At 41.8% G+C, this 14869-nt stretch overlaps 1 protein-coding gene across 16 annotated transcripts in view; it reads right to left on the reverse strand.

Annotated features, from left to right (window-relative positions):
- FOXP1 (forkhead box P1) overlaps positions 1-14869 on the reverse strand; it is a 453072-nt gene that overhangs the window by 146815 nt on the left and 291388 nt on the right. For 15 of the 16 annotated variants that reach the window (XM_059161502.1, XM_059161503.1, XM_059161495.1 and 12 more), the window contains one exon: positions 7823-7924. The exons of the other annotated variant lie outside the window; for it this stretch is intronic. In XM_059161502.1, the coding sequence (XP_059017485.1) occupies positions 7823-7924 (102 nt within the window). The remainder of the gene's footprint in view (positions 1-7822; positions 7925-14869) is intronic. 16 annotated transcript variants of the gene reach the window in all.

A 14869-nucleotide genomic window follows, 5' to 3' on the forward strand; every position in this document is an offset into this window, starting at 1 on the left:
GTGCATGTGTCAGAAAAGTACCATGGTTTATGATGGGGGTGGGGGCAGGGAAGAAAAGACACACAGAGAAGGGAAGAAAAAACAGTAGTTAAAAAATGCTGGCTACTCAAATTGACAGGGAACGTGACCTCTGCACTTCATCAGAAATTCCAGCAGACTTACAAAATAAAGGAGTTTGCTTTTATCACACACTGTGAGACTCATATGGAAAAATGGAAAACACTACATCACTTGACCTTGGTGTGCCCCCTTTCAACCACAGACGAATATTGTGTACAAAAATTCTAAATCAACTTAAGATGTTCAAAAAAAAAAAAAAGCTTTAATTTTCTGCATTAGATTTGATGATTACTATTTTAGTTCTTGAGATTTTGCTCTGAAGGTTCAAAAAGAAAAGGACTCCTAATTCCAGGAAGAGTATTTTATCACTTGGGGAATAAATAAAGTGGTTCTGTCAGGTGGGCACATCGTGGTCTCCACTTCTCTATATTCCTGAGAAAATAACAAGCAAGTCCCACTTACCCAGGTTTGAAAGTCACCCAAGACTGAATCATAATTATTTGCTTACATTAACAGAACATTAAAACCGATTTTAAACAACTTAAGAAACTCTAGCCATCTTTCCTTGGTGATTCACTTCTCTGGGAAGATTTTTCTCCCTTCAAGGAAACCAAGAGGCTCGAAAACAAGTCTTCTCATTATGCCATCACTGTCTATCAAAGAAGAATCCCTTCATGGGAGAGTCTAACTCACAGGACTTCTTTTGAGTTATGAGAATATGATAATACATTTCAAAAAAAACCCAAAAAACAAAACAAATACACACACACACACACACACACACACACACACAAAACCTTTTTTTTTTTTGGCCAGTTAGTACCAGTGACTTTAAAAATCCAACCCTATCACATCCTCCAACTGTCACCAACATTTTTTCAGATGATGTCAATAAAATTGATTGCTTGCAGTTCTGAATTCTGCTCTGCACATGGAAACAATATAATTTGTTTTAAAGTATTTTTGATAGGGGCGGAAGGAGAAACAGAACCTCAGCAAGCCTGCCTATCCACACCACTGGGGTGGGGTAGGGAACAAACTAGAAGCGCGGTAAATGGTCCAAATATTACGGTCTGCTGGAAATTTTGACAAAAATTCCCGACGTATAAACCTTAAACCTTACTGTTGTGCTGACTGAGACGTCTTCCTGTCAGATATGAATGATGTTTCTGGAACATTAACACGTTCATTAAATTCTAACTCCCTGTACTTAAAATATTCTGTAGTTTGGCTCAGAGACGTCTTGACAGCTTTGTTGTAATCATGTATGGGAGGCACCCCAGACTACACGGTTGTTGGGATGCCTCATACCTACAACCAATCTGTTGCTTTTGCAAGTTTAATCTAGGTATTAAGGAGCTGATTGTGGAACCATGTGGATGCGACAACTCCAGCTCAGCTGTATATCACAGAAGCCACTATGGGTGGTGACGGGTTCCCATGATGCCTAGCAACCACGCATACGTCTCACTCCCTAATCTGCAATACTACAAAATACGGCTCGGGTTTTTTTCCCCCCCTTCCTTTTTTCCAAAGCACAAGTGGACGACCAGCAAGGGTCCGACAGTGTTATTCCTAATTACCTTTTTTTTTTTTCACTCTTGATCCTGTGGCTCTCATAATTAGTTACCTGGGGCTGCAATCCAATTTGAAGTGATGACAAGAAAGTGATCCATGAAAAAGTAATAAGTTAAATCCAATTTCAGCCTTCCTCTAATTAAATGCACATGGAACTAATGACTCCAACCCTAGCATTTCAGTGATAATGGTAATTAGCGAGGTGGGAGTCGCTCTCTTTTTCAACACTGGAGGTGTAAACCACAAGGTAAAATGGTAGGAGCACTCTTAATTACATGTGTCATTTTGTCAGCAATTTACACATTTTTGACCAGTCAAGTATGTTTTTTCCCCTGTCCCTCCCCACCTCCTAGCCCCAACAATGATTATAACATACCATTCCATGTTCCAACACATGGAAGCTCCTAAGAGCACTTCAGACTTGAGAATGACAAATAACTTTTCTTTGCTGTTGCTCGCCACGGAGACACATACACAGACGAGGCGACAATTGGGATAATGACACAGATCTTAGTCCTTTTAATTGAAATCCTGATATTTACAGTGGAATTTGGTGGTTTGGTTTTATTCTTGCTTATGCTATGGAAAATAGAAGCATTTGCTTATGGTGGCAAACCAGGCGCTCCGTAGATACTGAGAAATGTACATGGAAAGGGAAGCTACAGTGAACTTGCTGATGGTATACACCGGTCGTCTGTGGTCCTAGAACACCTGGCTTCCCATCCTAGTGCCGTACCTGCCTGGATGCGCTGTAGTAAGTCAGGTAACATTTGTGAGTTCCTTTTCCTCACCCATAGCACAGTTTAAGGACAGTTCCTAGACCCCAGGGCAGCTATGGGGATGGTCCACATTCAGCGCTACCTAAACATTCATTATCTTCACCTATAGTGATAGATGCACATGGTGACAAAGACATGCTCACATTTAAAATATTAGCATCATGGGGCATCTGGGTAGCTCAGTTGGTTAAGCAATTGCCCTCGGCTCAGGTCATGATCTCAGGGTCCTGGGATCGAGCCCCACATCGGGCTCCCTGCTCGGCGGGGAGCCTGCTTCTCGCTCTGCCTCTGCTCCTCTCTCTGCCCATGCTCTATCTCCCTCTCTCAAATAAATAAAATCTTAAAGAATAAATAAATAGAATATTAGCATCACACTTGAATTTTGATGCTTAGATGCATATAGGTAGGGTGATCATATAATTAAAGGTCTAAACTGGGATGCTTTACATGAGAAATGCCAATAAATACACTCTGGCACCAGCCATAGACCAGGGATATCCTGGAAGGGCTGGGACACAGGCTCATCCTATATACTGCTGAAGCTGAAAGAGCAAAAAGGAGCTAATTCATTACATTACAACTCAGATCAGAAATCTGGAGGCAAGGACAAAACATGCTATTTTAGAAAAAAAAAAAAAAAGTTCTGAAAGCAAGAGTATCTGACCCGGGTCACGGGATGGATTTCTTGAGGTTCAGGAAACCCTTATAACTGATACAAACTTCTGTGTGCAGATGCGTTTTTTGTTTTTTGTTTTTTTCCCCTGAGGGGGTGGGGTCACTGTTTCTATTATATTTTTAATGGTGTGTGTAATCTGTAAGACTTAATAGCCATTTTTAAAGCATCATTTCTATTTTATTGTTTCTTACTGAGAGATATCTTGTAGGGTTTGGGGACTCTCCAAAGACATGTGGTAACAATGACATCTTAAAAGGTACCCAAATTTCAATACCTCATATCAATTTAAGGTCAGGGATGCCAATTCTAGACAAGGCTAACTCCAGACATTTAAGGAAAAAAAAAAAATCTGCCTCCTTCTCCTGAATTATCTGCTTTACTAATTGCATGTATAGGGATATTTTTTAAGGGTCAGTATTTCAAAACCATTCCATTTCACTATCTACAACATAAAATCGTAGTTTCCTTTAAAGGCTTCCTCTTACCATTTATTCCTTAGTGAATAAGGTGGAAATGATATGAGGTACTAAGATTATATGTGGCATTAATGCAAAGCAAAAATGCTGCCTAAAGCATGTTTTATATAACGGCAAATAAAAATGCTAAAAAAAAAAAATTAAAAAAAAAAAAAACCCCACCACCTGCTGGATCTTATACTTATAGAAGCCCTGATTATAATCCCGAGCTTCCAGCCGGACGACACAGCTGCACTTCCAGTGGATTTCACTATCCTCCTTCCAGTGAAATGGCCTCCTGGGTGAGGGGCTCCCAAAGGATGTCACCTTGGAAGGGAGAGGAGGGGCAGGAGGGGAAAATCTCCGATGACCGGTTTCAAGTTCAAATTCTTTATAGACAGCCTGAAACTGTGGTCAGCTTTCCGCTGTAAGCAACACACAAGGTTTACTTTCTTTCCTGACTTTCATGCTGCCAGAGTACACATGTACTTTTACTTTCTTAGGAGAAAATGTGTCATTTGATTTCCTTCCAGTTTATGTACTCGTGCCAACAACTAAAATGCTTAAAGAACCAAAATGAATTACTACCCAGAAACGGTGGTCAAAGTTCCAAAATTCGATCAATAAAATTGCTCATACACTCACAAATTAATCTTCAGCCAGTAAAGTTACACATTTTCGAGGTTATGAGCACACCTGCACCGTTAAGCATTTATTTCACTTGTTTAAGCAATCTTCAGAAGCATATAAATATTTATAAAAGCAAGCCTACTATTTTTACCCACATATAATTTTCTTTTTCTGCAGCAAAACCTTGTTAATTCTTTTACAACTCATAAGCCTCCTGAAGGCAGGGTCTATACCCCTGGCAGTTTCATGTAGCTAAGCATCAGCGGGATACCCTGCGCGTTGAGGCTGACCCAGAAATGCTCACTGCATCACATTGAATAAATTCAGATCCTCCTGATTATGAATTTACAATGGGGCCAATTTTCAGTTTTCATTTGGATCATTCATAAAAAATTTGCAAGGCAACTCGAGAGACTAAAGGAGGGGCGATTTAGGTTACTAAGTAGAATGTTTTTTTAAGAACTTCAAAAGCAATATCTATACCCAATTCATGCCTGTATTTTGTAAACCACACATCGCCCAAGAATGTGGCCAGCTCAGGTTGACTTATGCATGTGTATCTGGAGAGAGCGTTTCTCTCTCTTATTTACCCTCGTCTTCCTGAAATTAGTCCAAATTGCTGATGTTCGACTACATTTTGTGATCTCTATCGAGTAACCACTTTGAGCCTCCTCTAACTTTCCATTCTCTTTTGTTTGTTATCATCAGCCTGTGAAACTGGAGAACGCTGCCAAACATAAAGCAGGGAAGTGTGAGATATGCCTAAAATATAAGTCACAGTATATTTGAGGATTTGGGTTTCTTTCTTTCTTTCTTCCTTTTTTTTTTTTTTCCCCTCAAGCAATCAGCCGATCAAATTCTTCTTCCCTGTCAAGCCTTCCTCTATGCGGAAGATCTGAAATTTGCTAAAACAGGTCTCTCAGTGTGGTTATGAAGGGTATGAAGAACAGAGATGAACACTGCTAGGTTTGTTATAGGAGCTCCCTTTCGTTTCAGAGCCGCACTGACTGAGATGTCCCCAGCGAGGACACGGAATGGCAAGATCTCTTTCGATGTGAAGGTTATTCCTTCTGCGAATCACTGAGTCTCTGTACGTATTTTTATAAGGAGGGAGTACACCACGCGACCCTCTGTTCGTGGAAGGCCGGCCAACCTAAGACAGCCTGCTGAATCCGTATGACCCTACCAGGCAGCTGGCAAGACGCGGTCTATGACGCACATGACGGGTGCACGCACACGCACAGGCATACACATAGCCACACGCGCACACAACCAGTCAACCAACTCTTTATTCTTTCCCCCCCAATCAACTCTCGAACCTGGTCTAAATTCCATGCTTGTCAACTCTCCCACGGAGGGCTAGGAAGGCACTCAAAACATCTTATTTAGCAAAACCAGAATTCAAGATGGCCCCCTCGCCCCGCACTTTCTATACAGACTGAAGAGCTCAGCAGAATGTGTTAGGTTGGTTTTGACACTGTCTTTGCCAAGAAAAATGAAGCTCTCTGTATCATACTCTTCTGGTGGCTAAAAACCTTATAACGGGCAAGAAAATGAGCCCTCAGAAGGAAATCCCCTGAAACTTTACTTCGTATATTTAGCCCTAAAGCAACTTCGTTCATCTTGGAAAAGAAGTTACCTAAAAATGCCATATGTCTTTAAAAAGCAAGTATGAGGGAATATAAGTCTAGTATAAAAAAATTACATATGATATTCAATACTGCCGAGCAGTGCATCAGACAGATTGTGTATGTGTGTACTTTTTAAAATTATCCCTAACCAAAGCTCTACTACGTGTGAGAGTACCACCTCCCCCCAATAATATATTGTCATTTTTCCAATGCACTTGAAGTCTGATAAATTCAAGAGGACTCACGGTATTTTTAAGGCTGTTAGAGCTCCAAGAGGGAGGCAAAAAGAATGGACAGTCATTTGAATCACTGAGTGACAGGCTGGGCTAGTTCCCTGTATACATTAATAAATTAGAATTTTAATTGTGTCTCTGACTGCAGGAGATGCCCCAACACTTTAATATGTACCAACAATTGGCTATGTTCTGGAATCTGCAATGTGGCCTCCGCAGCTGACCTCTGAAACACAATTCCCAGTCTGACTACGGAAACTGTTCAGTTTGATCCTTTCAACTTATTTGAATCCTGACAAATAAGCTCACAGCTGAAAGGTCAACCCAGTCATATTTCATCCTCCAGAGCTGTTCTTAAGACATCTGCACAACAAAGCACTTCTTATAGCACCTGACATGGGACCTCAATGGCCCTGTACCTCATTAAAAATGTCCCCAGCATTCACACATGTGAAAAGGCCTAGGGATTGGTGATGATGGTTTACCAAGTAACTAACTGGTTTTGAAAGTGTTAGTCAACAATATGCACTGTCACCCAACTGTTCCCATAGAGGGTTACTTTAGTGCCAAACTTGACCTAGACGGCGACGGCTTCCTGAGCAGATGTAGAAGAACTAGGACTTGCTCCCCAAATGTCAGTTAGATCTTTGCAGGATAATTTGGGAACTGGTGTTGGTTCACTCTGATCTGAGAAAAGTCAACACAAGCTGGAATTTGGGTTGACCTCATGGTCACAGTCACTGGTGCCAAGTTATACCCAACAGCTACCATCTACAAGTTCTGTCCCCAAATGTCTAGTGTGAGAAACACCTCTTTACTTCCTGCTTTCAGGCTGCCCACTCTGAGCTCCATAAGCAGTTGAATCACGTCGTACCTGCAAGTGCCCTGCCTCCGGTGTGGGCACGAACAGCCTCCATCAAGTATCTTTGAAATTTCTATGCCACTTTTCTACTCCGAGTCAAAAATCCAAATTAGATTTTTACGAACTCCCTTTTTCTACACCGTTCGCCCCTGCCCTCAATAGGGCTGAAATCAGAAGTTGCTAAAACTGTCTCTTTTGATATCTTTACATGAAAATCACCCATCAATTTGTCATTAGTGATCGAGAGGTATTCTGAAAATATCCGCTAAAGAACAAAATACATATTACATTGATGACTAGGTAAATTAAAAGTACCATATCTTCCACAGTCCTCTTAGCCGTTCTTAACACAACTGACACTTTGGGATAAACGGTTCTGTGCTGTGGGGAATTTCCCCGTACAGTGTATGATCAATTAAGTAGCATCCTTGACCTCTACCTATTAGGTGTCCAATGTCCCCCGTGGGACAACCAAAAATTATCTCTAGACATTGCTCTCTGTCCCTTGTTGGGGGGGGGGTGCGACTAAAATCTCCCCCAGTTGAAAACCACTGCACTAAAGTTATGGGTGTGGGTATTGTGTTTCCAGCCCCACCACAAGAGAAGGAACTGACCTATCCTGAGTACCAGAAACTTTTTCTTCTTGGTCTACATGGTCCCTGATAAGCAACCCACACCTGCAAAACTCATCCTCCTATTACAGCAACTCATTAGAAGATCTTCTCCTCAACCACCACACTCTTGGTTGAATAGACATTATTTTCCAAAATGTCATCCTCTGCTGGTAAACTAAAAAAATGCACCCTCTGCAGAAGAGCGTCATATGTGATTTGCAACTCCCAACACAATCTACTTCTGAATGGCGTATCAGCTCTCCCAAAGTGTATAACGTCAATTTTTTTCAAAAAGAATTATCACCTGAAGGGCTGGTTGTTTGTCATTCCTCTTGGGAGATTTTAATCCACTAACTTGCTGCTGTTGTTGCTGCTGAAGGAGAAGCTGTCTGGCCACTTGAAGTGCCTGGAAGGAAAAATGGAAGAAACATGTTGGTGTGAGTCGCTGTGTTCGGGGCTTCCTTCACATAAAGGATTCCAGGAAGTACACTTGAGGATGGGATCCTGACTTTCGCATTTCCAGGCCAATGAAACAGCCCACAAAACTTCCCAGCAGTCTAAGCTGGGGAACTTTCCACATTTGGTTTACATTTTCTTAGATGGAGTCAGTGGTACAGCCAGTTCCTTAGATACAGCAATCCACCCAGGCCGATGCTCTATTCCTACCATCAGTGTGACATAACTGGGACCATGAATGACTGGCACCCTGAGGAAGGAAAGCAGAGCAGTGAGGAAAGACCTGGACAGAAGGCGCAGATTTAGGAGATGACAATGGGGCATTTTTTGGAGGCAGCTTCATCCTCCAATTTGTTGGGAGAACTTGAGAGCTCGAGTCAAAAGGAAGTAAGACTTTGACCTCTTCTGAGCCCAGATAAAGAGAAGAAGCTCAATGGTGAAACACACTATGGATAAAGGTATGTGAGAAGGAAAATCAAATAAGGTAAGATACACTCAAGGTGACCTGAAGAGACTATCTAAGAAAAAAAAAAAAAGTAGCCATTGAGACCTCTAGGTCAATTCAAAAGGTACATTATGTACCTGTGAACAAAACTGATCATGCCTAATATAGAATGATGCCTTGAAGCTCGTAACATAGGTGGTTTTTATTTAAAGGCAGAAACTAGAGCAGTAATACGAACTGGGCATAAAGCAAAAGGTAAACAGCAGAGTCCTCCCAAGTTCAGAAAACAGACTGACCAATCTTTTTTAAACGTTCAATTAAAAAAAGAAAAAGAAAAGTGTCATCAAGAAACCCTCATGAGAACATTTACTGTCAAATAATTTAACAGAAATAATGCCACACCTTTCTAAAGAGGGCAGCCGGATCAGCAACAGAAGACGGAAGTTTGCAGACAGTGTGCTAGAAATCACATGAGAAGTTACGCTATTTGAGTTAATTTGGCTGAGAACCAAGAATGTTCATGTGGAAGAGATGTCAAGACTGTTCATTTAATGACATGCTTAGAGTTTAGAGACAGAATGGGATTTCTTGGGGATTGCATCAATAATAATTTCTACATAGTAACTAAATATTGGTGCCTAAAAGAAGATGCACCAGTAGATGTGGTCACCACAGCCAAAGGATCTGATGCTAGAAGTCTCTGAAAGTGTGCATAATGGACATATGATGATAGTGCATTCCTCAGAGAGAAACAAAGACTTCATTTGCTTAAAACACTCAGGTATGTAGTTCCAGAAAATGTCATAGTGACACCACGGGATGAGGGAAAGGTAGGATGTCCTGTAGGGCCCTGTGCACTGAACTCAGGGGGAATGGAAGAGAGAGTAATCAAGAAGGACTGTTCATGACAGACACTAAAAAATGTCAGATTCTCAAGGGCAGGGCTTCTGAAAGGACAACTTCACTAACTGAGCTCACGACCGTACTACTGTAACAAAGAGTATTTTTTAGACATTTTGTAAGATTGAGCGGTGCCTTGTGCCTAAACGGCACACAGGGAGGCCATGAAATAGATGCACAGATAAAGAGGTGACAAGGAAAAATCTTGGGAAAGATGGAAACTTCCCATCCCGCCTCCCTGGGACACCCACCCACCTTGTCCCAGGGAGGCCTTCTGCCTACTGAACTCAACCACCACCAGCCCTTCAGATGTAACGTACAGGCTAGCTCATCTGTGAAGGGAGAGACATGTTCGAGAAAGCCTGCCTGGAAGAGCCTCCAGAAGAGAGGCTGTCTGAGAGGGGCATCTGGAAGCCAAGACGCCTGGGAGAGCTGCCCAAGACTCCAGCCTGCTGTCTCCGAGAAGGATTCACCATCACTGGACTCCGGGTTTCCTTGTCTCCTTGGAGACGCTTAGTACATGCGTAGGTGTAAAAGTGGGCAGAGTGAAGATTTCATTTATATCATATAAGAAAAATAGTCCCCTTTGCAAGGTGCCTGCAGGAGCAAAAGCCTTTCCTCCTACTATATATGTTCTCTTAACTACTTCACATGAAGGTTTTACGGCTTTTTAATGTAGGGAAGGGAACAGCTACACAGTCCAGGGGTTTGCTTCAGAGTTCCCGGAGAAATGAACGGATGAACAAGGAAGGGTCTGGCTGCTACCTGGGAGGGTAGGCAGAGGGACTGTAGATGACAAGGAAAAGAGTACGGAGGAAGACATGGTGGGGAAGAGGAGAAAGTAGGGACATTTGATACTAGAACAGAACAAGCAAGGCAAGGCAAAATGATGCAAATTCCATAGTCACCAACCTTTGTTAAAATTATTTACTGTGTGTCACCAAGTATTTGGAGAACAGGTACTCAGTCTTTAAATAACCAAGTCTCAGAGAATCTGTGCACTGAACTCATTTTGGCAAAAGGGATGGTATTTAGTGTCTTTTTAAAAAACATACACACACGCCGCACAAAACTATTCTTATGTTCTCCTAAGTATACTCGAGCAAAGGAAAATATAGGACTCAAACCTAAGTTTTCAACCAATGTTTACTGAGCTGGCTCTATAACATTTCAAAATTGGCTAGTGAAATCCTTGCAATTATTTTCCTGGTTTTAGGGGGAAAAAATCACATACGTGTACAACATCTTTTTTTAGACCCAACGTGGAGCATATGAACTTAAATAATCGTGTAATGAACTCCAGCTACCTTACAGCATTTCATACCAAGCCCTGCTGAAGATGATAATCAAAGACAGCAACTCGGGGTAGAAAAGGCTTAGGAACTTGTAGGAACACAGGTGATTTTTCAGTCAAACTACCAAAGAGAGAAGAATACAAGGTGGACGTATGTGCCAACTGGCTTCTGAATTTTATTCTCAAAAAGAATGTAAATATGCAAAATAATTTTAAATATCTGGGATGGAGAGGCAATACTAGTATAAATTATTCCCCTTGATCTGAATTGTTATGGATTGCTTCACAATTCCCTGACCTTATCCTGATTATGGGAACAAAGTTGGAGCAAAGTATTAAACCTATTCTCTCCCACCCCCAAATCAACGGAGGTCTCAGCAAGCCCATTAAAAGATCATTTATTAGAACTTATAAAGTGCTGTGAAATCAACCACCAAAGGACATTTGCTTTTCTGATTTCCAGTATATGTAAAGCACTGTGATCTAGATTTTAAATTGTCTTAAAAAAGAAGAGAACATAAATCCTTACCGTACTAGACTACGCATTTGAGAATTATCATGATAATATGAGCTGTATTACATAATTTATAATACGAATCTCTGGTATTATAGGAAAGTCAAGAATGTTTGATCTCCTGTTCATTGTTGGTCAGTGCCAAGTCTGAAATGACTGATGGGACCCTCTTTGGAAACTGCACCATGAGTTACCCATACAAGCTTACTTGACAGCCAGCCTTAGAGATATGTTCCAATACAACTAAAGAGGGAGGAAGAACATTTCTCATTTTTATAATGATATCTCAATTACATATGGAGAGAAGTTATGATATCCTATTTGAAGAAAAACGAGATCCTTTGGATACAGTATAAAAAGATGCAGGGATATGTGTTTGTGCGTGTATGAGGGAGAAGAAAAGAGAGTTGGTGAGGGGCAGGGGGAGAAAGAGAAAGGATATGAATAAATGAAAGAATTTATCTCTTAAGAAGCAAAGATCAACTCTGACTCCAGTTCCAGACTAACTGCTAATATAAAAACTTAAAAGGCCCCATCCCATCTCTGGAGACCTTTCACTATTGATGGCGGTTCCTGGGCTGGGTTGAGTCAACACTTCCTTTATAACAGATGTGACAATTGCTTGGCACTGGACAACTTGGTGCTGTATTGAGTGCTAGACTCAGGTTACAAGAAAGACATAGTTTGAAGATGTCATAGAAAGGGGGTGACCGATAAAACCAGGGACTTAAAGCCCCGATGCACACACTCACATCTATTTTCCTTCAACGGATAAAATAAATGGCTCTGTGAGCCAACAGAGGAAGGGGATGGAAGGCGTGCATGTACTCTCTTTATCTGTGAACTTGCCAGCCTCCCTCTCTGCCTTGGCTATTACCTATGCCCCAGTTGGCGCAAGGGGTCAAAGTTGCCTTATGATCAAGGCTCTGTGGGTCACAACCAGCTCGGAGTACTCAAGAGTCCGGGGGTGTCCTTGGTTGCAAGTCATGCACCTATACTAACTGGGGCCTAGGCATTTCTGATACACCATCAAGTCTATGGGTTCAAAACTATGTCATTCTCTGGAGGGCCTTCACCTTCTTGGTAAGTGCCAACTATTATTTATAAGATACGCTTCGCACAAGCATCTTTACAACTTTTGAGCTATTTATAGCAGAAGTTCAGAGCAGGTGTTTATACAGAAGGGGCCAGGTATCCCCACGTTCAGCATGTTTATTAAGGTAGCCAATGTTCAAAAACATGTTTATCACATTTTAAGAAACAGCAATAAATTTATATAAAATATGATTGGAATAAGCACACACATATATGTAAAGCAAACTGGCAGAAAGAGAAAAACTCTACGCGAGTCTTTTTACACACTCAGTGGTGAGGCCTGAGAGAAGCACTGATACTTGGAGGTTCTCAAAAAAATATGAACCGCAGTGTTTTAGGTCCTGGGTCAGCAACCTGTAGCCCGTGGACCAAATCCCCACATCAGCTGTTAGTGCACAGCCCACGAGATGAGAATGGTTTTTACTTATTTAAATAGCTGGGGAAATAATAAAGGGAAGAGTATTTGGTGACATGTGAAAATTATACAGAATTCAATTTTCAGCATCCACAAATAAAGTTTTATTGGAACGCTGTCGTGTTTGTTTCATTACACATGGTCTGTGGCTGCTTTTGAAACACCAAGCAGAGTTAAGTACTTTCAACACGGACTGTATGGTCTGCAGAGCCTAAAATATTTCCTCCCTGGCCCTGTACAGGAAAAGTTTGCCGAGCCATGCCTTGGGTTGCTATCTGTATTCTGAGATCCCCCGAAGATTCCACTGGACACAATTTCATAAAAACAAAGATTGCAATCAGTTGCCCAAAATAAGCTTAGAAGTTAGACCTTACTCACTCACTGTTCTTAAAGCTCAAAGTCCTATTTGATTTTCCAGAAAGAACTGGGACAGGAAAACAAAATACATTCGTGTGCTCCTCTTTCTGAAACTATTTAAAACGAGTTGCAAACTTTGCATACGTGTTTCTTCTCACAGATAATTTACACCAGTTCAGAATGAATCCCTTCAATTGGCTGTGAGGTCTCGAACACCATCAGGATGAAGACATCATGTGCTATTGGCCAGTGGAGAAAAGTCGGTTATTTCCTGTCTGCCCTGACAAGTTGTCCCACTTCCAGCTTCAAAGGCTGCTATGAGTCAGCCACCCTTCCTCTAATTTCTTTTCCTAGACTCTCCCCACCCCTCAAGATCAAACCTGTTTCTCAGATAATTTCCCAGGCTAATCAACAGTCACTGTGCGTATGGGGGTGGGAGGGGGGGAAGCTTGCAATAAAACACAGCATGGGAAGCTTAGGAGGAAAGAAGTCATGTTCTCATCTTTATTTCTCAACCTCTTGATGCACCTCAAGTACCTCTAGAGAGTTTCTCTTCCCGCATAAAATCGTCTGCTATCTTGGGGCAACCCAGCAACTAACTACCATCTTAACAAGAGGGCTCATCAATGAACACAATCTGAAGATCGCTCTGTAGCCAGACCTGGAACTGAGTATGCAGAGAAACTCCATCACCTCCTTCCTTTAGATAGTAACCACTCCAGGACAGGATGGAAAGAGTGCCTGTGGGTCACTAGAAAAGGACAGAAAGGTCAGTGGCTGATAGCACTAGAGGTGTAGATGCGTTCATACAGAATCCACAGCACTCCGAGGCAGTGAGGTCTCCAATAGGAATGCCAACTGGGGGTGGGGGGCGGGGGACTGATTTACAAATGGAGCACTTGGTTATCACAGGAAAATGGAAAAGTAAGCTAATCTCATAGAGGGATTTGTCTAAGGAAAGATTCTGACTCTAGTGATTGTATAAACATTAGATACAAAAACAAAGAAAGCACTATAGCAGACCATCAAGTCATGTCACTAGTGTCTTAAGGAAAAAAAAAAAAAAGAAAACATTAAAATATTCCTATATGGGGGTAACAACCACCAAAAAATCATCAGAGAGCCTATCAGAGTCTGTTTGGTCTACTTGATGAGAATGCAAATAGACGCTGAACATTCATATCATTCAATCAACACTGTTGATTCACTTGACTTGACTCCCACCCCCGACCACCCACTGTTTCAGAGCAGAGAGACAGCAAGGCCTTAGATGAGCTGGGACACTGGATTTGAATCAGTGCCCTAGAAGGGAAAGGTTCCATGTCCACGCTTTGTCCATCCTCAGAGCGCTAACAGCTGGAGAAGGTATTGTATCCTCTGGGAGCCTTCCAGAACAGCTGATACTTAGAAGGGACGGGTTTCTCAAGATGTTCCGCAGCCTTTGCAAATGAGCTTACGAGACAATCTCTACATAGACATGATGAAAAAAATTGGAGCGCAGACAACCCCATGTCTCCAGAATTCAAACATTATGCTTCTGAGTTGTAATCCAAAAGGAGAGGAAATGAAAAAGTCAGAGATCCCTACTGACATGGTCCTACCTGTACGGGCTGTGTCATCCACGAGTGTGGGGGTGGGCAGAGAGGAGGCCAGGACACAGCATCCCTCCGCCACCTGGACCACTGCCATGTCTTTATTATCTGCACCACCCGGGACCTCCACCTTCCCTATTTGCTCAAGCCGGGTTTCCCAAATCCTTACTGACGTCACGTTCTCTTCTTCACACTACACACAGGATGGTTATCACTGCTAGGACACTTAATACTGAAGTTTTTCACTTTGGCTTTACTTTAAAATGCAACAAATAAGGTAAAG

The sequence above is a fragment of the Mustela lutreola genome, chromosome 2 (assembly GCF_030435805.1).
Source record: "Mustela lutreola isolate mMusLut2 chromosome 2, mMusLut2.pri, whole genome shotgun sequence".
In the NCBI taxonomy this organism is placed as follows: Eukaryota; Metazoa; Chordata; class Mammalia; order Carnivora; family Mustelidae; genus Mustela; species Mustela lutreola.